This window comes from Centroberyx gerrardi, chromosome 24, assembly GCF_048128805.1.
Source record: "Centroberyx gerrardi isolate f3 chromosome 24, fCenGer3.hap1.cur.20231027, whole genome shotgun sequence".
NCBI lineage: Eukaryota > Metazoa > Chordata > Actinopteri > Beryciformes > Berycidae > Centroberyx > Centroberyx gerrardi.
The window spans coordinates 14,915,939-14,942,007 of record NC_136020.1 but is presented as its reverse complement, the minus strand read 5'-3'; the positions used below and the strand labels follow the sequence as shown (position 1 = coordinate 14,942,007).

Below are 26,069 nucleotides of genomic sequence, written 5' to 3'. Positions count from 1 at the left end.
CTCAGCTACTGACTACCACCCCCTACCCTACAAAAAAAATAAAAACACCAGAAAACACTCAGGAAACAACACCCTCCCCCATCACACAGTCCAGTTGTACTGACCCAAAAGGCAGAAAGCAATTTCAGCCCTGAGTACAAGCATTATTACAGGTCCTGATGGAAATGAATGGTGGGGTGGCGCGCTGGACAGTGTAATACCTCACACTGCTTGTACTGCTTTCTGGGTCACGCGTTTCCCAACCTCACACACACACACACACACACACACACACAGACACAATGACAAGCACGCATACACACAAACCACTCAGTGACCATACATGAATACAAATGTCGGAGTTTGTATTCTTTGTGTGAGGCCATTTGGTTTGCATCACCGGAGTCCTCTAAATCTATTTCTGACTGATAATAAGGCCGCTGACAAGGGCAACACCTTGCCTCCACATCCTACTGTATGGGAATGTGATAGCAACTGGATTAATACCGGGCTGAGACTATGGGAAATGTGAACAGTAGGCCTTTAAATATTTAACGTTTTTGAATTTTGGTTTGTTTTGACCTGGGGTCAAATTGACCCTGAACATAATAAATGTTACTATCCTTGATAATAAACACAGTGTTTCTTTCCAAATGATATGAAAACCACAAATAGGTTCTTAAAAGCAACATAAAGCCAAAACCAGATTTTTTTTATATTTTAGGTAAAACAATGAGACTTTATGTTGATTTGCATGTTTTTCTATAGTTGCATAATATGAATACTTGATGTAGAAGGGGGGGGGGGGGGGGGGGGGGGGGGTCGTGTTTTATTTTCAGGGCTATTAAGATAGTCAGCAGAGAGATACAAAGAGCTGAGACCTAAACTTGGGTAACACTTTAAATTACAATTTTTTGTAGGTTTAAATTGCTGACCCCAAACATAAAATACGTAAATTGATTTGAACACAATAGGAGGGTTAAATAATACCAGTGGGGCTGGTCATACGTCATTTGTTTAGTGAGATATCTTTAACTTTTTCTACCTTTGATTTCTCTTACAGGGAAATCTATTCATCGGCCATTAGCAAAATCAGACTCAAGCAGTCTCATTGAGAAAAGGACAACAAACCCTGGGTCTGCACTAGTATTGACTGGGCTACAATTAATTTGTGTTCCGCTCAACATTAATTAATCACTTTACAGACTGGTACCTAAGCCAAACTACACAGGATGTTTTGACATTGGTAGTCTTTCGGAACATCCTTGTGTCCAAAAAGCGTCCATTCAGAAATTAATTACAGCCTCGCCATGGCTGCGCCATCAGTGTGAGTGCAAGCTGTTTTAATTAGCGCAGTGAGAGCTTAAGTTATTCAGTCACTTAATTCTCTGTAATGCAGCACAAGACCTACGCCAATAAATGTGCACACAGTTCACCCGACTGAAGCGCACATACGCGCAGGAGCATTCGTGCGCGCGTGCTCAGACACACTAGGCACACACACACACACACACACACACATATATATCTACAAAGCACATGCACAGCTTGATGTGACAAAGAGAGAGACAATATGTTGATCATTTCAAGGATTTCCTACATTGTTAACACCCAATTTAAAGAGGTTGGTGTACTCCATAAAAATTGCTAAATGTGGCCAGGACCTTGTCTTTTCAATACCTGTGTATGCCTTGATTTCCAAATCCCCTTCCCTGGTCTGAGATAATCAATAGAAAGCTTTTTCGCAGCGGACAGCGAGGAATACAAAGGACCCCCGGGTAATAAAAGTCAGTCCCCGATGTCGCAGCTTCAATCTCTTAGCCGCTGGTAAACATCATTGATGAGTAAATAAAGAAAACATGCGGCGCCCCAGCAGCCATTTCTCTGTGCAGGTCAGGACTCGACTTTCATTTAGCCTCTCCTGATTAAAAAAATCAAGAATAAAAAGACGTCTGCCTTACCTCACTTGACATCAAATGCAAGTCGTGGGTGAGAAATGTACCTTATCATGACAAGCTGAGGGGAACGGGGAAAAACGGCAACAATATTAGAAACATAAACAGTGGAAGTGTGTCATGCGAGGTAGGCTATTTTCTCATTTTTCTTTCAGGCAAGCTTTATGCCCTTCACATTAAAGAGAAATACAGGCCGCTGTACATTTAGAACAACAGCTCTGAGACATTTGTTTCTCCCAGGTTCCCTATAGCTCGCTCTTTGTTTTCCATTCGGCGGTGCAGGTGGCGTGAGACGTTTCTGATCATCTCAGTCGGTGGTCTATCTGCTTCTGTCATGTTTAATTTGAGACTTTGCTTCCTGCTAACGGTTTTGTGGCACCGCCGCTTCAAATAAACAGAAGGAGGTATGAACAAAGACTCCCCAGGGGTTCATAGGGGTTATACATGGTATTATACATGGGTATAACTGCAGAGCCAAAGCATGAACTTGAATTATTCTTCACCCGTCTCCAACATCATTCTGGTGCAAACCAGCAGATTGGATATGAAGAGGTCCTCAGCATGCATAAGCCTTCACTCACTGATAACCTTATATCAAAAGGATTTCTTTTTTCTTCTGCCTGCAAGTGAGAAAGCACAACATCTGAAGGTCATTCTTGCATAAATCCTCAGTGCACAGATGAATGCGCATCATAGGCTAGCCATTCCATTTGCTGTTTCACTCAATTTATTGAATATGCATCAGGTCATGATTTCTAATGCTCCTCCCGTCCACGCGGAGGTAATTAAACCAAATATGATCAACGGCCGGGTGTTAAAACAGCTCAACCTGAAACGCCAGCTTAGCAACACGAGGTCGAGCAGTTACGGGAGAGAGGGAAGGAAGGTCGGACGTAGATTAACGGTGAAGAAAGGTCATCAAAGTGACCTATCAAGAAAATAAGAAAAAAATAAACTGTTCATGTAAGAGCAGAGACTCGGTGATGTCCTTGAAGGCCACCAGAGGCATCTCTCCGGCACTCTAAAGCAAAAACTTCATAATATTAATTAGCGTGTTGAATAAGAAAGAGTCCTTCAGTTAATGAGAAAGAAACATGTTGACTGGTCCATATTCATGCTTCATTCATCAGTAGCTAATACACAAACTAGTCTTTGTTCATTTCCTTTCTGAATTTGACATCATGACATGCCTAATATTTTCATTTAGGGTAGTTATTTAAGAATACAGATTCATTTTTGTTCCCCCTCATTGGTAATGAAAGGTTCAACAAGTTAAGAGGCGATTCTAGCCAAGTGGGGAGAAACAATTATCTGAGAGCACAAAAATGTAATCTACAATCTACAATCCATTCAGAACAAAAGGGTTTGATTTTCAAGAATCATTTTATACATCTTGAATTTACACTCTATTGCTATATTACACTGTGCGTCTTTGCATGTCCCTTTGAGTCCCATATACAGGTATTCATTTCACTGAATCCTTTTGATGTCATATTCTGTGTAATTTAAAAACTGAAAGATAATCAGATCCCAGTACATAGTTGAATAATAATGAATAATCAAGTGGATTATATCACTGATTGGAGTTTTAGACCAGTAATCTGTAATGGGTGTAAGTAAAGTATTATTTTCCCCAAAGCTGAAGGTATCATCCTATTAATCCTATCCTATCTAATCTCACATGCACACTCATCACGCACGATTAAGCGAACGGCACGCATGCAACACAAGCCAACTGCATGTACAGTTGGCTTGGACGTATACTGTACACATACATACATATAGACAGATGGGTGAATGCGTGCACACACACACACACACACACACACACACACACACACACACACACACACACACACAAGACCATCCTTTTCATCCAAACGGAACAGCTGGACTCGAAATGCAGTAACAGGTTCTTGGCCTTGTCTCCCTCTGTTTTTCCTTTCCTCATCTGTCTGTTTGTCTTGCTTTGTCTCTTTCTCACTATCAGCTCCTTTCTCTTTTTCCTCCACCTCCCCTTACACCCCCCCCCCCCACCACCACCACCACCCCCACCCCCCCACCCCCCACCCCGCCTCTCTCGATCTCTCTGTCTCTCTCAGTAAATTTCTCTCTCTCTCAGCAGTCACAGTCTAGCCAAAATAGATGAGTCTGGAATGTTCCCACACCGCATGCAGCGACGGATGACAGCCGTCCTCACGGGGATTGTGTGCGTTTTTTTTTTTTTGTGTTTTTTTTTTTGTTTCTGTATGAGTGTGTTATTCTCACTCACTTGTGTCTGTTTGTTTCTCTCTCTCTCTGGCTTTCAGCTATTGTTTTTGTTTTTTTCCCCCTTTCTTTACGCTCAAACTGCACAGGCACACAGTCATTGTCTCTATATCTCTGTCTCACTGTCCCCTCTATATCTCTGCTCCTCTCTCTCTGCCTCTCTCTTTTTCTTCTATTCAGGGACATCCAGTCATCTGCTTCTAAATTAGGCTATTCCATGCCGTTGCCCAATTGCCCAACAGCGTGAGGCTCTGGCCACAGCAGTTAAACTGAGCGGGGGGGGTGAGAGGAGGGTTCTGCCCGCCTTTATATCCCATGGTAAACCCAGGCAAGACCATCTGTGTGGGCAAACGCTAAGCATTTTTCTTGCAGCATGTAATGTGTCCTTATGCAAAAAGTGTGCGCGGGCGGATCTCTTTGTGCGTTTGACCCCGAGCGAGAGTCCCTGAGCGAGGGAGCGTGTGTGTGTGTGTGTGTGTGTGTGTTTGTTTGATCACTGAAGGACAGGTGTAGCTACTCTTTCCTCCCCCTCTCCACTCTGATATTCACAGCCAGGGGTAACACCTGCCTGCCGCGCCCCCTCCTTCCCTCCCTCCATCTATCCATCCATCCTTCCTTTCACCTTAGCCAATTTCTTTCTCTTGTTCCCTCTGATTTTGTGTTCCCTCTGATTTTGTCACACATTCTCTCTCTCTCTCCAAAGTAAAGCTAAAGCCATATGAGCTGTCTTCTCTTTCCCCACTATTTATCCATTCATCCTTCCCTTCCTCATCTCTCTCTCTCTCTCTCTCTCTCTCTGCTTCACTCGGTGCTTGGCTGGCTAACATCGTGCGCCAGCTGTGAGGCTGCAATCAAACGAGCTCCTGCTAGACCCCCTGGGGTTCTGCTGACATCACACACACAAACACACACACACACACACACACACACACAGACACACACAAATGCATGCACGCACATATGCACACACTACAAACTCACACTCACACACACACACACACACAGCCAGCAGCCCAGGGACAAGCTAATGTGCACCAATAATGAGGCCTTGGCCAAAATTGCGGGGAATAAATCAGATCTGTGAATAATTTTGGGTCTGATTTGGGTCTGGTATCTGGCTACAGCCGCTCCTCTTTCCACAAACGTCAAAAGGATTCCCTTATTATTCGAAGTTGAAATTCCTCTCAAATCTCCTTTTGGATTTCTTTTGCCTGTAGGGAAAGGTCATGGTATAATTTCAGAACCTGGAATGAAAGAATATGAAGTAGGGATGTAAATAATGAGTAAATGAGTAACCGAGTACTCGTTTTCTCTTAGTCTGAGTGAATGAGAGCGCTGGTGGCTGAGATGATGGCTCATACTACTTGCTTCACCTGCGTATTTTAAAACAATACAAAATAATTTGCACTATGCACTCATTGGACTGTGAGAAATAACTCCGTGATTGACTGCGTTGGTTTCACTGCATCGAGTGCATGTTAGAAGACAAAAAAATGTTCAACTAGCTAACGTAGACACCAAGTTACCAGTACTTGTTACCAGTACTAAGTCTTGTTTCCAGCTAGGCTACTTGTTTAATATCACTCTCGTGCTTTTAGGAGGTGTAACGTCAACTTTTTTTGTAAAATTTTAACACATGGGAATAATACTTTTATGGAAATTAGCTATTTGCTATATATTTACATTATCTGAGTTTCAAATTTCAGATGGGTACCCGAGTTGTTTACATCCCTAATAGAAGTGAATGTGCACAAACACAGAGGAGCAATCGGATGCCAGCACACGACATGCAGGAGAGCAAAAGACCTCTTGTAAATCTATCATCTCCTAACAGCTGTCCCTTCCCCCTTCAGCCCAACCGCAGCCCTTTCTCCATGCCTCAGGTACACTTAAAGCCAGCTGACTGCTTGTTACAGCGCAGTAAACAGGTATGTCTCTCCGGTCAGCGCCTGAGTGCGTTGTTATGTCATGGTTGAGAGGAGACCCCAGTGCGTCTCCATAACCCACTTACCAGCAGCCAGACAGACAGAAGATCGGAGGAGCGGGCTTAGGTGAGTCATGCATCAGCACTGCATTAGCTGGAGACAGGATTTCAAGGCAGGCTGTGGGTCTGTAGAGGGCTGAGCTACCTTTCTGCTGCCTGACTTCATATTCTGTTTGTCATATAGGCTTTGTCATGAAGACGCCAGCTATAATGTGTTTCATAAGGACATCCAAACCTGCCTGGCTTATGCTCAGCACAGACCAGTCCACTCATGTCCAGTACAATCCAGGCTACTCCAGTGCCAGAGGGGTCAAATGTCACTGAATATAGCCTTCCATGTAGGGCTGGGCATCACAAAGCTAAACCTATTGATAATGTACTGATTTTTGGCATGATTATCAATTTTAAGGTCACAAAAGCTTAAAAATATTGGAATCTTGTTTAAATATTGGAATTCAATTTTTCTTGTTTATGGGCATTTTCCTTAGGAGAAATCAATTGAGCAGAGTTTAAATCTTTGTATAAATCTTAATAAGAGAGCAATGAAATGTCCTGTTGCTCAACAAAGAAAGGTATTGAGAAAAGCACCAGTTTAGAGCTGGTCTTGAAATTGCATCAGAATACTGAAACCAGTACCAGTATCGGCCCTACTCCCCTGTGACACAAAAGAGTACAGATAACTCCCTTGAGCAGGGGAAGCCTTCTCTGGCTGACTTAGAAGATGTGTTGGTTCCCAGATGAGAGATCAGGATAGGAAACTCATCTGTTTCACTAGCCTTGCTCAGCCCAGCCCTGTCCCATCTCAACCCAACTGTGACAACGAAGCTAATTACTGCACCTCCAATCCCACGGTGCTGACAGTCTCGTTAGCCTCCGATTTACACTTTTAATTGAATCAAGCGTATCAGCATCATCTGGCACATACTAAGTATATTTGGCTGCTTACAACAGCCGATATCCACAGCAGTTCAGTTTGATTAGGGGCGGCTTCAAAACCAGCGATCCATATTGATGACACAAACTGTAAAAATGACACAAGGAGAGAAGCGGCCCGGATTCCCACCTAAACAACAATGCACAAAATACACTTGATTCCTTTATCCTGCTTAAATCTTGACCTTCACTTTACAAGAAGGAATATGTGTAATAACCGAGGCCACAAGGTCTGCTTTCCCCAACCCCTTTCTGTATCGGCTTATAAATCCTCGCCCAGAGGAACTTCAATCCTTGTGCCATGAATAATCTCTTCACATCTCTGGCTTGGATTTGGAAATCCATACATTTTTGTTGACACCCTTATCCTGACAGTGCATGCTGAGGGGATCAAACCTGCAGCCTTCCAGTTAAAGCAGATGTGTGTTTGTGATTACAGTGATTACATCCATAACATACCTCAACTCCTGCTGGAAAAGCTTGAACGAAAACTTGTGTTGACTAGTTCAGAACTGATAAATGTGGAGTGAAGTGATGGTTGACTCACAAAAAAGATGCAGATTCTCCAAATGATGACAGTTATGATGTTTAATCTCATCTCCTACAATTGTTAGTAATCACAAAAAAAGTAAATCTTCTGAACACACATCCAGCAAACTTTCTTCCGAGACACACAGGTGCAAGACTATGGAATTTCTGGATTTCTGAGATTAAAGTCAGAAATTTGCGAGATCAAATTTCTGACTTTAATTTCAGGAATTCAGAGTTTTTTCTCAGAATATTACCCCCCTCCCCCTAGCTGCGGTAAAAAAACAAACAAATCACCTACAATGGCCCTAATACTCTTGCGTACGACACAGATCCAGTATGGCCGCACTTTCTTTTCCATCAACCTGGCGGGATATGAGTCATGTGACATGCTGCATGATGACCCTACCTGCTATACAAGTTGTGGACATGAATCATGCAGTGTCTGATCTAATGCAAACTAGCTGATATGGAACGACCACATCCACTTTAAGTAAGTTCTCGGAGAAACTGCCATGTTGAAAGAGTAGCCCGGGAGCGGGGAGATTTTGGCAGCCCCTTCCAAATGATCGTCTGAATAGTGGGGAGCATTGCATGGTTAAGTGGCCACTAAACGCATCCTCAGCCCTTGTAATTTGAGATAATGGCTTTGACATTTCAATGTCAGACCTACGGCGTGCCACAGCGAGCAGGCCTCTTGAAAAGGAGGATGAAAAAAAAAAAGTTGGAGCAGTGGTGCCGCATTGAATCAATAATCTCTCATCCCATTACTCCATCTGTTTCAGGAAAAGGAGAAGAAGTGGAAAAAGGGGACATTCAGCATTTATATGTCTGGCTCCAGTACATTTACTTTCTAATGGACGCCTGCTGGATGCCACTGAGGTGTGGGAAAGTGATGGCTGTGGGACAGACAGCAGAGCAGACGGACTGACGGAGAAGGCCGGGTCCGGGAGAATGAACGCGCCGACCTCACCTTTGCCTCGCAATCATTAGCATGAGCACCGAAAGCCAATAATCGCTTATCAAGCCAGAACTCCGCAGAGTTCAGACGCCTGTAAATATAATGATGAATAATCCCACCATTAAACACCAAAGGACTGGCATAAAACACGGTTCAAGCAAGTTAAATTTCTGTTCAAAGAAAGGCATAAAATCGCCACCTCCCACTGTGCCTACGGAGGGATTTGAATAAACAATAATAGATAGAGGGATTTAGATGCAGCCGATGTATTTGCTCTTCCCTCCCCTGTGGTGAAATGCAACTTGGGCTATAAAAGCATGATTCCTTTCCACATAAATTGCAGGCGGGAGTCGGGCACATCACTTTGCCTGTATTAGAAAGTAACGCCCCACGACAAGCTGTAATTACCCAGTCAGAACAGAGACTCAGCTGCAGGAGAGAGAGAGGGGCCGAGAAAGACAGAGGGAGAGCGAAATGGCCGTGCGCAAGAGTGTGTTTGTTTCTATCTATGTGTGCATCTGTGTTTATGTCTATTTTGTGTGTGTGTGTGTGTGTGAATGAGAGAGAGAGAGTGTGGCAAGCTCTGACTCAGCACATCGACATGGGCCTCAGTGGCTGCCGGCTCTTTTATTACCTAATCCAGTTTAGGAGATGAATCCAGCCCGTAATCTAATATTCTCATAAATGATTCCCGCCGTATACATGAATCCCTGACCTTAGCTATAACAGCAGCCTATCCAAGCCACAGCCGACGGAAAGAACACCCACACAGTCACACACACACACATAAACATCCATGCTGGTTGCTGCATTTGAATAAATCATTTCAGTCTTTTTCAGTAATTGGCAGCGTGGATCGCTCACCTCATTGCTCCCACCTATCTAATGGTTTGATATTTGCCTAAGCGCGGTGAAGTTAGAGTGGTGAAAGGTCGTTTTGGTTCATGTTCCTCCCCTGCTTTACCCGTTGCGTGTGGAGCAAGCATTATAGATGAAAGCTGACATGAAACTTTGCTTCTAATGTCAGCTTTCATCTCTCCAAGGTCTCCCCAAAACCTTGCTCTGTGCCTAATAGCGTCCTCCAGGCATGAGCCGGGCCACGGCCCCGGCTCTGCGAGACCAATAAAATACCCCTGAACTGTGAGCAATACCTCAAACGCTTGTCCAGGCAGGCACTGGGAGTAACCGAGGTGAAAGCTCAGCGACCAACTCCCTGAGAGAGAAAGTGTGTCATGTGTTGTTTCATTTTTTTCCCTTTCCACTCGTTCTCATTTTTCTTCGGTTCCCAGTCCTAATATTTGCCAGGCGACGCTAGCATTTCGACAGAGCTGAGTCTGTATTTACTCGGTGTCTGTAAAGCCAGCCATGTTAATAAGACTGGCCGGCTGACTACCTCCACCACTGCCTTATTCTTTCCTCTCCTTCTCTTCTATTATTTCCTCTCTAATCCAGTTCTTCTATATTTGTATTTCGTCCCTACATTTCTCAAGACAGGAATGTTCACTTAACTTTACTATCCAAGTTTAATTCTTACATTATCAAGCACAACATAACTCATTAGTCCAAGCCATACTGGGAAGGATCATCCAAACAAACGGTACAGAGGGAGCGAGGCACAAGGGTGATTACATGTGGAAAATACAACTTGAGCTCTTTAGCAAAACATCACAGTGTACCACATACTGAAGGCAGCAATCTAATCCAGAGAAAAAGAGAGAGAGAGAGAGAGAGAGAGAGAGAGAGAGAGAGAGAGAGAGAGAGAGAGAGAGAGAGAGAATAGAAAGGATGGTCAATATCAGTTCTTATGGTCAGTGCACTAATAAAGGCACTGGGAGCCTCTTGATGATGTGCTGCTTTGCATGACAACTCACTGTTTGACAGTAGATTTGATGGCAATGACAGCAGTGGCAAGCCAGCTAGAAAACTTAGATGTAGAGTGAGTGTGTGAGTGTGTGTGTGTGTGTGTGTGTGTGTCTGGAGCAACTGAAGACGTCGGGTTTACCCAGCACTTATGAATCCATACATAGCAGCCTTCCCACACATACTGCCCTAACTTATTGAATCAATTTATGTAAACAAAAAGCTCTGGGCGCAGGACAGGACCAGAGTGCCTGGAGATAATGTACTGTGTCATATCCAATTGTTGACGTCTTTCTTTGTTCAATGCAAGAAGACAGACATATATAAACAGTTTGGAAGTGATAATGAAAGGATCCCACAGCAAGAGTGACAGGGTGGGCCTGTGGTTAGACCGTCCTGTAGCCAGAAGGTCACAGGTTTGACTCCCACGAACGTGTCCATCCTGTTGAAGGCCTCCAGCAAACCCCCCCCCTGCTCACACTCTGTAAGTCGTTCTGGATAAGAGTTTCAGCTAAATCCTCTAAATGTAAAAAAAGAGGCAAGGCAAGGGTAGAAATATATAGATAGAAGCATCCCTCTTAAAGATGATCCCAAACCCACCTTCAAGACATTTTAAGGCACTCTGAAAATACAGAATTATACAAAAATTGACATGTGATAGATAACAAAAGATATTCAGAAAAACCTCCCCAAAGAAAATGCTGCAGTAATAGCATAATTATGTTAATTATGTACTGCGTATTGAAAAACATATCGCACACTGTCCCAAAGTACAATAAGCTCTTATAAAACTGCACAATTTTACTAACTTCTACCTCATCTTAGATAAAGAAACTATAAATGAGGAATCTGAATTGTACTCAATATGGTTTTACAAAAAAGATATTCCCATTGTGATTGTGGCATCTCATATTTTTTTTTTTAGACCATTCTGTATACAGCATACAGCAGCAGTACTACTGAATTTGTCTGAATTACAAACCGGAATTATTTAATTGGCTTTTCACTGCCTCATTTGGTGTTCCAACATGCACACACCAACAAACTACCCAACCAGTAGTAACAACAAAAAATGCCATGGAGTTAAATCAAACCCAGGAAATGTTTTGTTGTAAAACAGGTTAAGCAAAGATTGCATCAAGTTAAAAAAACATGGGGTGAACCAGTTGGGAGGAGCTTTCCCTTTTTGACTTCACTGACTGATGGCCAAAATTTCTACCATTAAATCATTGAATTGAAGTGGTAAACTATGTGTATGTGTGTGTGTTTATATAAGGGTATTCTTTTTCCTTTGGTATATACTGTACATCACCCACCAAGGCAACTCCAGTTTTAAAAACCCAAATTTCCAGAGTCAAAAGGCGCATTACAACGTCCCATATAATCTATGAGTGCACCAGTTTGATGCCCTGCCCAGTGTCCAGAACGGTGGGAGGGAACCAGGCTAGTTTAAACCTCCTGAAGCAGCGCAGACACATGCCACACAGCCAGAACAGGTTGAGGCCACAGCACCAGTTGGACAGGTGCACCATGGGATAGGTGGCCTTGGGGAAGTGGGTCTTCCAGTGCTTGGCCACATCGCTTCCTGTGGGCAGGTGAAGCGTGTAGTCGCTCCAGCGTTTGGACACGCCGTAGGCGGCCGTCACTGTCCTTCCCTTTTCCGACCATTGGGTGTCGCTGTCTGGGTTGCAGTTGAACTCCACCCACTCGGAGGTGAAGTCACCGAGGCGCGGGGTGTCGCCGGCCTCCGCGTCCCCGCCGGTGGGGCTCAGCTCGGCCCCCTGCACGGCTATGTAGATGCCCTCCACCCTCCGCACCTCTTTCACCCAGGGGAGCGAGTTCTCGGTGTCCAGGACGAGGATGAGACGGGAGCAGTGGCCGGCGTTCTTCTCCTTCCACCACTCCAGCAGCTGGGCCAGATGGAGACTCTCGCCTCCTGCAGCGGAGGAGGGAGAGAGGGGGAGGAGGAGAGGGGGAGATGGTGAAGAGAGCAACGGGGGGAGGAACAGAGGAAGACAGAATGGGGAGAGAGTGAAGGAGGGAGACAGGAAAGGAGAGAAAGAGGACAGGGGACATAATGTATAGGGGGAAATGTGTCAGATAAACCCATAAGTATCACAATATTTGAAAATTAAAGGCCTTTTTTAACTAATTGTGATCCGAGAGTGTGTGTGCGGTGTGTATCAGTTTCATTTTCGGCATTTAGCTGACACTCAAGTAGGGAGCAACTATTGGTTTAGTGTCTTGTTCCAAGGACACATAGCTGTTGATGGACACATTGGCTGTTGCAGGGATCAAACCACTAGGCAACCCTGCTGCCATCACACACACACACACACACACACACAAATACAGAGACAGCTTGTTTTTCAGGTGGCAGCTCAAACCCATTATTGGAGGCTGTCACACACAGCATCTCTCAGAACTAATTCAGGGTTTCTTTTGAAAATTCTCTACTTTTTCCCCCCCAGATTTCAATTACTTTAACAACAGAATAATAATTCCTAGATCCCAAAAGAAGTAACAAATTATTTCTGTTACCCTAAAATTATTATTTACTTTTAAGTACTAGGTAAGGAAAAAAAGAGTTGAAGAAAAAAAGGAAAGAAATGCAGCTCCACAAAGGAGCGATTGGTGTTTTGGGTAGGAAATTGGGCTCTATCCGAATGTATATATATATATATATATATATATATATATATATCCGTCTGATATATCCGTCTGAAAAACTACAACATGCAAATTTGTTAACAGCACTACTGCATTATTAAAGCCATTTGTCGTATGTAACCACTGTGATCAACAGAATAACGAAAGAATAATTCTTTCATCGCTCTACTGTATAATTTAGCATTGGACAGTAATACTGCACAACACCTTCATAACTGTGGGGATCAGAGTGAAAATATGACTTAAAACAGCCGTGATTGCTCCTAATTTGCCAAAAAAAAAAAAATTCTGCCAAAAAAACACTTCTTCAAAATGTGTACAATTAACCTCTAAACACCGACAGAAAAGTTACAATTACCTTCAGAATGGTGACACATGGGGAAGTGATTATCTTTTCAATGGGGATTTATTTTTTTTCTTGTTTGCAGCACCACGCAGAGATAATGTGTCAAGGATTCTCTGAACAGAAGAGCTAGAGCTGACGCTGTGTGAACCCGCTGTGATTCTCATTTCTGTTGAGGGAGCGCTCCTGTCACCGCAGACCGTCTGGAACATTCACAGAACTTTCTGTACTGCAAGCAAACTTCTGTTCGGTGTCCTTGACGCGACAGCATTTTTTAACCTTTTGACTTACTTGTCTGATTGGTGCAAGACAGTCGGTGATTGAGCGAGACGAAAAGAAAATGAGAAGAATGGAAATCAGAATGAAATAAGAGTTCACCGGGAAAATACATAGCTTCAGAATGCAGAAAAAAAAATCAGGAGGGGGAGATTACCAAGAAGCGGAATAGTTGGCTGGCCTAGTGTTTAGAGGGAGCAGCCTGTAACGGAAAGGTCACGGGTTTGATTTCCACAACATTGGATGTGTCCTTTCAAAATGTCCTTGAGCAGAAAGCAGAACCCTTACCCGCCCACTTCATCAGCTAAATGCCTAAAATGTAAATGTAAAAATGGATAACGAAAGATTGAATAAGAGAGGAACAGAGATGTTTTAGTTATCCTGAGAATGACAGCCATTTTTCCAAGAAGATTAGCCTGATATTCAGACTGAATGGCCATTTCGTTACCACTCCATTATTCAGCCTGAAATTGCCTCCTAGTTAACTGTTTTCTGTTTGTGTGTGTGTGTGTGTGTGTGTGTGTGTGTGTGTGTGGGGGGGGTTGATTTTCCCCGAACCAATCACTAGTCACTGATGTATCTTGCCGCTCTGACGTTATTTTGACGTTATTTGACACTAATGCTGGCCGTATTTACTAACTTTACCAAGAATGTTGGTCGTTTTTGACAAAGACAATATATTGGTTAAAGGGCGATTTCAACAAATGAACCCATGAAAAAAATGTTGCACGAACGGCTGTTGACCAGAGTAACACTAGACTCTCAGAATCTCTCAACAAAATCTGAAGAGTGGGTGGGATGCTATACAGGAGTCTGGAACCAGGGTACAAGAAGACAGAAAAGAGAAATAAATGAATAAATAAATAAATAAAAACAACGGACGTGGGCCCTCACCGGCCAGGGCCCAAGCTCCGGTGCCGAGGTGCGTGTGCCCACTGTAGAAAACCAGATAGGTGTCGTGGCGCGGCCCGTCCGCCGTGCGCAGCTCCAGGAAGTTCCGCAGCTTGGTCTGCACGGCCTCCAGCGTAACGCCGCTGGTGGAGTAGTCGCAGCCGAACGTCTGGATCATGTGGTGGGAGAAGAGGCGCTGCACGCTGTTCAGCATACCGGTGGAGCGCAGGTTCAACTCTTGGACTTGCTCGGGGGGGTGGAGGCTGGGCTGGCCGTCAGCGCTGGACAGAGGAGGGAGGGGGGAGAGGTGGATGAGAAAGAGGTCGCAGAGTTCAACTTCTTCATCTACTCTGAGGAGGAAACAAGTTGGCCCGGTTGTCAGAAGTAGTCGGGATGGAAGAGAGAGTCAGAGAGAGAGAGAGAGATATGAGTGAAAAGTTGATAGTTTGACACAACAGGGTGGGCTAGCCGTCTGCATCGCTGGGGAAAGAGGAGACGGAGAGGATGAGAGGAGAAAGGAGGAGTGGTGGATCATTGCTGCAGGAAATGACATTAGCCTAAGGGATGTAAAGAGTGGAAAGAAAGCGAGAAATTCGAAAGAAATACAAAAAAAAAAAAAAAGAGTTGGAGAGAGGAGAATTGAGCAGGGAGAGGAGAACTGAGAATGGGAAAGAGATTTAATAATAAAGGTGTGTGTGAGTGTGTGTTCTGGACATGTAAGAAGCCCTGCCTGATAACGACAGGTGGATGTTGACACCGAGATCCATCCACATCTCTGGACACACACACACACACAAAGTCAAGGCTAGCCGCTACTGAATGCAGTCATCCTTTTTTTTTTTTTATATCTCTGAACCTAGTGTTATTCATGGCCAAGCGGATGGCAGAGGCATTCTTCACTCCTATAGACATTTGCATAACTCAGCTGTCATATCAGTCCCTGTGCCCCCATAACCACCTTCAGCCCAACCTTGACAAGGACAGGTGAAAGTTTATCTATTGTGGATGAGATGAGATTGATTTTCCCATGTGTTCCTGGCCAGTAGACTGGCAGTAAAGTGATTATTTGTTGAAAGCCAAAGCGGACATATTCTTCATAACATGCTGTCAGAATTAGACTAACAATTCTGTTCATAGTTTTAAGTAAGAAGATGAAACTTTTGCCCCAAGTTGAATACTAAAATTGTATGAATCAGCATTTGGAGAGCATGAAATGTGAATGTTATCGTTTCCTTGTTTACAGTTTCTAAAACCTGGATTGCTAACCTGTACATTCCCTGGTCTAACGATATAGTATACTTTGTCAAAATACGACATGCTGCAACCTCCACCTGGCCCAGCAAACTCACCGTTCACCTAAACCCATCTAATCTTCTCTGATCTCGTTGTGCCCAAGGGACTGAAGGCTTGTAGTTTGAGATTCAGGCCACATTTCTCCCCATTACACTCTCTCTTTCATCTCTAAAAAACCCTGTCCCTTTCTCCACAGCTCTCTCAGAGCTCCACCCCTCCCTCATTCACAATCCCTCCCTCTCCTTTGCTCTGTCTGTCCCTTTTTGCTTTTACCACCCCTCCCTCACTGTTTGCAACCTCTTTCCTCTCCTTGTGTCTTCTCACCCACCAATTTTACCCTCCCTCACTCTCCTTCTCATCCCCATCTCTCTCTTACTATCTCTCTCTCTCTCTCTCATCTCCCCGTGGGGCTCTTGTCATTGTGAAAACATGATCTGCAGCCATCAAACAGCCGATTATACACTGCTGCATTCTCATCATGCTCTCAGTCCTCCCTATGGACCCGGCGCATACAGCCTCGGCATACAGAGCGTCCACAGCTCCAACAGGACATGGGCCTGCATCCAAAATCACCTGGAGAACTAAGCACTAGGAGTTGGCATCCCTTCTGAATGCTAAAGCTAACTGCCAGCTAAGAGGTTCAATATACAGAGAGTGGTCATAAACATGTTCACCAGCCAAACGTCTCTGACGTTCGGGGCACCGCTGGACCAGAGGCTGAATTTCAAAATAATCCAGTGGCACTCAAAGACGGTAACGCTAATGTATAACTGCTGGCTAGCTTCTCCAGTTTAAAGAGGGGCGCTGAGGACCCGGGCATAAAACACTCAACATACGGCCGCGGAATACAGAGCACAGTATGGAAATATGTCGGCATCATCAAAACTAACTAGGCCTATGCTATTCCAAAAGCGTTTGGCCAACCGAGAGCTGCAGCTAATGGCTAACTGCTCCAGCTGAACGACTTAGTATGCTGGGGAGGAAGCACTGGAATGATCCCTAAAGGGCCCAAACATTAGCGGCATGTTTATGCATAGTTATTGGCCTATTTATCCAGTTGGTTTTGTGTTAACTGGAGAGGGAGTTGGAATGAGTGATAGCATGTACCAGCGCCTATATGCCAAGAAAGGCTTCAACGTGGTTCAGATCGGCCCTCTGTGTGTGTGTGTGTGTGTGTGTGTATGCATGTGTGTGAATGCTGTGTTTTGCTGCTGGGCATCCTATGTGCATTGTGATTATTTCAGTATGTAGACTGTAAAACAAACCCATACATAACTGGCAAGTCTTGTAAACAGCTGCACCTAGGCAGAGTGCATGTCCTTGTGATATGCATCTCTAATGTATACATAAATGATTCAAGTGTGTGTTCGTCTGTGCATCTGGTATATGTCTGTGTCTCTTCGCTCTCTAGTACCTGCAGAAAGCGGTAGGTATGACCAGGGCGTAGCCAACACAGGTTCCCCCCAGGCAGCTGCCCAGCTCATGGAACAAGCCGTGGGCCAGAGACTCCAGAGGCAGCACCACCAGCAGAGCACTAAGGAAGAGGCCATTGGAGGGCTGCAAAAAGAAAACAACAGGCCTGATGAGTCCACGTACACATATCAGATTCAGAATCACCTTCATTTACCAAGTACATCCTGCACAGAAGGAATCTGACTCCTAGTAAATTGGTGGTGACACATTACCAGACCGGTTACACAATGCGGGATTGACACACTACTGTAGGTACAGAACAAAACATGACAGGACCTCACCAAGTGCAGACAGGATGCACTGTATGACAGCAGACTAAACATAGCCACACTGCAAGTATCCATTCAAAGCCGAGGAATTGTTCCAGTGAGTGTATATGTGCGTGCACCAACTAATACAAAAACGCATGCTGGCACACACACTAGCATATGCATGCACAAACAGACACACAACAATAAATAAAAGTAGTGACATAAACCTCTCTGCGCTCTCTGTGCTACAAAATACTATTGAGCTTTAAGTGCAACCAATTTCTTGAGTCATTGTGATGACACAATCCTTCCTCTTCCGTATGCAATGCAATTTAGCATCCTCAAAAAGTCACTTTGATTTCATAGTACGACGTTGTAATAAGACTCCTTGCCGTTTCTTTTGGATGCAAATCAATACCTGCATGGTTAAGTGGAACATATTCAACTGCCTAGGGTATAACAGACCTTAAAAATGTGTTGAACTCATTCATTACGTTTTATGAAGTCGTACGCCCCTTAAAAAATGTAAACTTTAAGCAAGGAAGTGTCATTGAAGAAGTTGTTATTGAATACACACACATACACACACACACAGACATCTTTTACCTTCAAAGAGCTTAGGCTAGGTTTATTAATTCATATAAAGAGTTGTGTATGTGAATTTAAGTGGTTGACCCTGTATAACCTCAATGTATTTCAATAGCATGGGCAAATAACTAGCTGTAATGCCTCAAAAGCCCCACAACAAGAGCTGAATACTAACTTTCTGATATGTTAGCGCTGACAGCTCCCATTTTCTCAAGCAAATTTGCCACCAACACCAACGATATGCTGATCTCAAATTAGGACTCAGGCCCCTGAGACTCTAACAAGGTAAACGTCTAATAAGGCTAAATAAGTTATTGCTGCTCTTTATGCAAGTAGGTAGGGATATTAAAGTGCTAATTAAATTGGTTACGCTTGAGAGCAGCAGTGCCTCAGCTTAGGGAGCAACTAATAACTACACATTGCCACTAGCATCTCTCTCCAGGGTTTATAACATGGGTGCATGATATGTTTATGTACAGCGCTGTCATGAAACTCAAAGTACTGCTTTAATACAGAAGGGCTCTAGCAATGATCTATGATATATTCTAAGAGAGTCTAAGGATTCTGACCTGCAGAACGTAGCTAAGTCAAGTTTGTTTATATATCCCTTTATCACAAGCATGTTTCAAAGGGCTTTACATACCATATCATACACATGTCATATACCATACTAGATCAAACACACTCACGTCTATGGGCAATTTAGAGTCTCCAATTCATCTGACCTGCATGTCTTTGGACTGTGGGAGGAAAGCGGAACAAACCCCCACAAAAACGGGGAGAACAAACTGCAAACTCCACACAGAAACTCCTGTGAGGCGAGTGCCAAACCACTGAGCCACCAGCTGAGAGGTTTCCCAGTCACAGGCCTATGTGACAACTATGATAAATTTAAGCATCCTATACTGCTATTAGAAATGCACACTATATTAAGAATTTGGAAGATTGTCATTGAATATATTCAATGACAATCTTCCAAATTCTTGAAAGGAGAAAGGATTTGCGATGCACTCAATTTGTGATTGTTACAGTATGTATCTCCAGTATGTAGAGCATTAGGGCAATGAATAGTGTATGAAATAAGCTATTATCGCAACACTTTCTAACTTTGTTAATAGATGTTTGATAGTTATAATGATGCATTATTAGGGGCCGGCAGCAGCTTTCATACACTGGTACCTATACTAAATTACGTCCACCACTCTAATTACTAATTACATCTAACTAGTCCCACATACTTTGCTCAAATTACATGGAAATCACTACAGAGCATCATTAGACCTGCCCAAATAAAATTATTGTGGGGTTTTTCATTTAGACTAATCAAAAATTGAGCCCACAGCTCATCAAAATGTCTGACTGTAAATGATACTGTACACAGCCACAATGAATTGCTGATTACTCGATGTCCAATCTTCATGTAAAAAATAGAAAATATTTTTCTGTCTTGGTAGATGAAACGTAAAAAAATTTCAGACTTCTAACTCAAAAACTGACAAACACTAAAAATGTCAATAGAAAATAGAGCATCTTTAAACATCAGTTTTTCGCTTATGGAGCATTCAATTCTTGTACAAATAAATTACAGACATCTCTATGTTGTCTCTAAAGTACGCAAATTCTCAGAATTGTATCTTGAAAACAGAATATTTGGCACTAGTTTGAAATCTGCCTTAATATGGATGGACAGATCTTATCATGCACCCTGCTGGTTGCCCAACAAGTTCATGACTAGCCCTTGGTGTCAAAGGTTGTGAGTTCGAGTCCTGGGTGATGCTGAGTAAATGTGCTTTCTTTGTTGTAACTCTCTTTTTCCTTTTATGCTACATCTGCCGGCCCCGTCTATGACTGCTTGCAGTCCTAATTATTATTATTATTATTGGTAGTAGTATTTTCTCAGCTATTAGCTTTCCTACCTGCCAGGATACAGCCCCCAGTATGGCCGTTGACAGCAGACTAAAGAAAACCAGGCGTTCTGAAATGAGGCAGAAGTGTCGAATACCCCTGGAGGCCATGACTCGCTCCAGACTCCGGCTACCAGATCGCTGGGCCCGCCAGGCCTTCTGGCACTCGCTCAGCTTGGTGTGGAAGCCCCACAGCGTGATCAGCAGAACTATGTGGCAGATGGACCAGAAAAGGCCAAACACACAGAAGCCTGGGATCACCAGGTACCACAGCTCCAGGTGGCCGAGCTGGGAAAGACAAATTTATTGAACAGAACAGTGCCATTAAACACAGGCTTAAAATATATAACCAGCCTATACAAAACCCCATATCATTAGTCAAGAAAACGGTTTCATAAGGGCTAGAAATCTTATTTTGAGAAATGACTGACTTTGCTTAGCTCCTCATTATTCATTGAGAGTCACACAGAAACATAATGACTCGGGTAATGGAAATGTCAATTTCCTCACACCACAATTTTCTTAAATTGCTGCGTATACCTTTAAGGCAGCCAGGACAAAGAAGGCCAGCTCAGCCAGACTCAGAGGCAGCAGGGACAGCCTCCTCCACACCCTCCCCAGGGACAGCACTGGCAGCCAGCGATCGCTGGGCCCCAGCCCGCTGAAGTACACATCCAGCATGGGCTCGCACAGCAGCCTGCCCAGGTAGCAGCCCAGGGCATAGGGGTTGGCTGTGATGCCTAAGGCCTGGAAAAATACTAGAGAGGTAACCAAGGCAAAACAAACTAGGTTGGGCAAAGCCAGGAGGGATTTCACCCTCAAGTCCACAATGAGAGCTCCCAGAGCAATTACCAAGCCGCTTATGGCGACCGACTTGTGCAGAAGCATGGTAGTGCTGGCGATGCTGAATCCTAGGAGCTCCAGAAGTTCAGCAGAAGTTAGCAATGTAGGTTTGTATCGGACAGAACTGCATATCCGCTCAGTCAAAGCCCATACAGTTCTCATAGCTACACTAGCCAGGAGGAGATAGTTGGTGACCTGCTCCTTGACATTCTGATCCAAGGCTGGGCTGTTGAGGAAGCACAGGAGGCCGAGCAGAAAGCCAAACCACAGGTGGAACAAGCTGAGGCTGGCTTTCTCCATAGCAAAGTAGTAGTGGAGGATGCTGGCTATTCCTAAGACAAAGAGGCCCAGGATGAAGATAACCAGAATCATAGGTTCGTCCGTCACCTCCCAGCGTACGTACATGCCCACACACACCGCCACAAGCAGGTTGACACTGGACAGGTAACCCAGGCAACGCACTGACGTAAACATGTCCACCTCCTTGGGTCCATCGGCTGTCAGCTCCTCTTCCTCTTCCTCCCGAGCCATGGCTGAGTTGAGAGCAACTGATCCAAATGCAGCTGAGGCTCCTGAGAGTCAATTTGCTCCGGTCTCCCTCTCTAAGGCTAGAGTTTTGTGTCTGTTAGTCAACTTGCACAGAAGATCTGTAAACTGAGGGCTACGCCTCTTGATGACATTCTGCAAAATCAACCCCTGTGAAGAATTTAAAAAGAAATGTTACTCAGGTTAACAAGTATCGTTAGTTACAATATTCATTCTACATGCAAGCAGGACTTCATTAGCTAGCAAGCTAAGTTTACTAGTTAGCTATTTTACTTCCAGACAAACCTGCAAAATAATTATCAGTTAATGTTAGCTTCCTTCAGTGTTTGATTATCATCGTCAACTTTGTATGCACACATTCCTTGTGAAGTGAATATGGTTAACACGCGTTGAACAGCAGAAAGATTGGAGGCAGATCTATCTACTCAAATAACTCATCCACGTCCAAAACACTGACTGCGGCCCTGCTGTCAACCTCTGACGATGTGGCATTGCAGCCAGTAAGTTTGCTAACTTTAGCTAGCTTCCCTGCTAACTTAACAGTGACGTTTAAGTAGCTGGTTAAACTCAGTAATGTCCTTTTTACGGGCATATAAACATGTAGCACCCGTTACAAAGAAAAAATAAATTAGCACACGAGGAACAATTTTAAATCCCCATCGTAAAAAAAAAAGCTGTCATTCGAACGAACATTCACGAAAGAGAGTTACTTACATTTTGTTTATTGGATGCAACTTTCTACAGCAGATTCCAGGACGGTACTTCCGCATTCCAAACTACGGCATCTCACAAGTGTCAAAACTGATGACACACTTGCTCTTTAGGCAAGGGCATTTGGGTATAACCTGACAACCTAAACAGTAGCTATTCCTATGATGTTACGCTATCCTTACAGTAACTACAATGTTCAGGAATCACTGTTGGTATTATTTGCTGGTCATTACTTCTGAATCATAGTAGTACATTGTATAGTATTCTGTTACATCACAAAACGGCCATCTTGGTAGGAAAATAACAGGTGATTGTAATAAAGTAACAGGTGATTATAATCAATGACAGCCACAGCCAATGAGCTGTGTATATGGTAAATCACCATATTTGTAGGAAATGCATGTGACATCATGGGAATACAGTACAGACACCACCTGGTGATGTCAGTTCAGGGAATCTCCCTTCCCTTAAAAAAAAACAAAAAAACAATACAGACTTGATATAATATTTATAAATGTTCCTATACAGGCTTATAGTGTGTGGTAGTGAGTTGGCCCTACAGTAGGCTACAGTGTAGTTTTAGCTCATAACGTGCTGCTATAATATTCCTATATTATTATTCTAGTTTTGTTGTAATATTTGTATAGGATTTTATCAAATCATCATTATCACCATCACTGTCGTCATCATCGTCATCATCATTATCATTATCTGTGTACTAGCAGAGGACTGGCTGACTGAACATAATGTACTTCAGAGAGAGAGAGAGAGACAAAGCTGAGTGTGTGGTCTGCAAAAGAATGAGTCATGCTGGCATGTTGTATGTACATAAAAATATAACACATTAAACATGCTGGCTGATCTTCATGAGAGTCACAGATCTGCAGTAAACAGGATAGCATTTGCTTTGTTATTGGGCAGGGTTGTGCAGCCACTGAGAATTAGCGTACTGTCAATTGGACTGTGATGATCAACAAAAGCTATAAGGTAGATTTACTGTGTATCTGAATAAAAGTGGAAGAGCGCTGGGTGAAATTGATGACTTCTGAGCACCTTCTAATCTAGGAAATCAACATTTACTGTGCTGCGTGAAAACGATTGTGCAGCTGGATGAAGGAAACTATCTCTCAAATTATCCTTGAGATTAATGTAGCCATGTACACAATTGTAAAATTCCAATTTCATGGTGGCTGTAGCATATATCTGACCAGCCACACCAAAGAGAAGCTGTTTACTTGCCTCTATCCTCCAACTTGTGCTACAAAAGTATCTGTATCGTGCGCTTTATGGACCAAGATAAACCCATTGGCCTCTAGGATCAGAAGCCTATTTACAGCATTACTGGGGAGAAGCCTGTTAAAAGGTTTATTTAGGATTTTCTGCTGATGCAACGTGATAAATGTAAGGATCGGGGGAACATCAAGAAGCAGGCTAACTCAATACCCTGAGGGTATAAAGCAGCCCAAAGTGTGCATGTGTGTGCACTTTTTTATGTCTGTGTGTGTGTGTGTAGGTGTGTGTGTGTGTGTGTATGCATGTGTGCATCTGAGCATATTGACATAAAGCACAACTTGTGAACATACTTCAGCCGCCTCCACTGCATATACAGTATCCTGTTAATGGGCGTAACAGGTTGAGGTAAGACATAGGCCTTTATATTGAAATTTAGTATGCTGTTTTTGTCAAGTAAGAACCTTTTGAAAAAATAAAATACATTTGTACTTAACTATGTCATGAAGTGGACAGAAAGGGAGTCTGCATGGGCAGTATGAAACAGCCTATTTAGTGAAATGTGTGAACTTTCAATAGAGTGGATTCTCTACACAAACTGTTTGCAGTGTACCTGAATGCACCAGGAAGGGTGGTGAGGATTGTAGTGGCACAGCTAAAAGGCATGAGTAATTAGTGTAGGGTGTGTATATATATATATATACACTCACTGGCCACTTTATTAGGTACACCTGCTCATAAGTAGCCTGCTCCTCCAGACAGCAAATCATGTGGCAGCAACTCAATATATTACGCATGCAGACATGGTGAAGTGTGCAAGCCGAAAACACCTTGTTAATGAGAGAGGTCAGAGGAGAATGGGCAGACTTGTTCAAGCTAACAGAAAGGCCACAAATGCTCAAATAACAGCTCTTTACAACAAATAACAGCTCTTTAAAACAGTAGAGTGCAGAAGGGCATCTCTGAACACACAAGTTGTTGGCCCTTATGATAAAGGGGCAACAGATGATCAGCCGGTACTAGATACCTAATAAAGTGGCCGGAGAGTGTATATAAACTGTGTTTCAGAGCTGACCAGACAGAGCCGTGAGATCAGAAGACAGCTTGCCTGCTGTGCTGTAAAGGAAGGACTCTCTCCCAGAAACCCCTGCCTAAGGAAGAAAAGATATGGACAACTAGAGCCCATACCAGGAAAGACCTGCTTGAGGTGTGGACTCTGGTAGCTCCTCAAAAAGGATTGGATGTGACTGAACGGAGCCCCCTGGAGCATCAAAGCCCCAAACCATAGGAGCCTGACAGAAGAGAAGCTCTGTGAGCTGAAGAGGCCCCTGTTGGCCCCGCTGCCAGTCGCAGTCCAACCATTGAGAGCCAAGACTGATCATTTTTAATCAATTAATAAAATTGGCTTTTATCTTTCTGTCTGTGGTCCTGTGTTTGGTTTTTAGTCTATGTTGTGGCTGCAACTGGTTGAGCTTTTAGAACCTTTTAACTTCTGTGTCAATTCTACTGTGTCAATTCTACTGGTAGTAACTCACCTGAAAAATGACTGCTTTGACTTTGCTTTATTTGCATTTGTTTCTATAAGTACATTTTGGTTGACCAACATGAACATTTTTTTCCCCACAATGTGATAAGTGCTTGTTGAAGAAAATAGCACTTTCAAGAATAGATAAGGCCTGTGCCCGTTCAGTAATTTCATGGCTCACCATGACGTTGCTTGCATCGATATGCATGGGGCAGCGCACCTGAGAGTGTTGATACAAATTGGGTCTTACAGCAATTTTGGTATCAAAATTATGCTTGCACCTCTGCCTACTCAGACGGTCTGTTACAAGTGCTGGCACTCTGCTATCTTCATTGCTTTAATTGGGGAAGCCAGACGTGCACACAGACCTCTCCAAAATCACATAAACCCTTTTATGTTTGCCTATTTCACTTTGATATAACTTCTTCAGCCAACTGAATGCAACCTTTTTAATCATTTAAATAAAACAAACTACAGGCAAAATGAGAAAATAATGGAAACACAGCTGTAACTGCACATGTGGTTATTGTGTGAATCAATTGTCTTCCAACGTAAATTAAATTTGCATCATTACGCACAGAAAACATGGTGACAGGGTTTTCAATATCTCCAGAGAAGTGAATTAATCTTAAAATGGGCTATCATCTGCTCATGGTGGCATATGCAGGGTGCCGTAGGCTATATTTGCACTTTGCAACTCTGCACCTCCTGAACAAGGACAACCGTTTCCTCTTGGGAGAAGCATTTTTGGCACAGCCATGTCAGTCAGTGCACCACGGCAGGGAGCCCACTGTTTTTAAAGGGAATGCGAGGAGCTGATTTTATGGGCCATGACTGATGCCAGCCCCTACCACACCTACTCATAATTTATTCCTCCTAATCCAACCCCTTTTACTACTGCGCTGCAGGTGCGCCACTGCTGCGCCAGTGCCTCTGGGCACAAAATTCAATATTAACAAAAATCTGTTGGTCACCCCCAAGTGTGCTAGCACCGTGAACGCACGCCAGAGCTTGAGCCTGAGCCTTGATTCATTAAAATAGGGTCTGTGTGTGTGTG

At 43.5% G+C, this 26,069-nt stretch overlaps 1 protein-coding gene across 1 annotated transcript; it reads right to left on the bottom strand.

Moving 5' to 3' along the window:
• Window positions 1-10,112: 10,112 nt before the first annotated feature.
• On the bottom strand, window positions 10,113-22,308 carry tmem168a (transmembrane protein 168a). Its single transcript, XM_071920539.2, has 6 exons — window positions 22,261-22,308; window positions 20,698-21,696; window positions 20,170-20,445; window positions 17,356-17,498; window positions 14,652-14,929; window positions 10,113-12,404 (listed from the first exon to the last, which is right to left on the bottom strand). The coding sequence occupies exons 2-6, from the start codon at window positions 21,529-21,531 to the stop codon at window positions 11,854-11,856; spliced, it is 2,082 nt and encodes a 693-aa protein (XP_071776640.1). The 5' UTR covers window positions 21,532-21,696; window positions 22,261-22,308; the 3' UTR covers window positions 10,113-11,853.
• Window positions 22,309-26,069: the final 3,761 nt, after the last annotated feature.

Bases quoted from the DNA above. Each gene is read 5' to 3' on its own strand.
- tmem168a (XM_071920539.2), bottom strand. From the start codon at position 21,531: ATGGCTCGGGAGGAAGAGGAAGAGGAGCTGACAGCCGATGGACCCAAG. The intron at 20,446-20,697 runs GTATACGCAGCA...TGTCTTTCCCAG, and splicing joins TTGTCCTGGCTGCCTTAAAG to CTCGGCCACCTGGAGCTGTG. The intron at 14,930-17,355 runs GTACTAGAGAGC...TCCTCTGTCCAG, and splicing joins ATACCTACCGCTTTCTGCAG to CGCTGACGGCCAGCCCAGCC.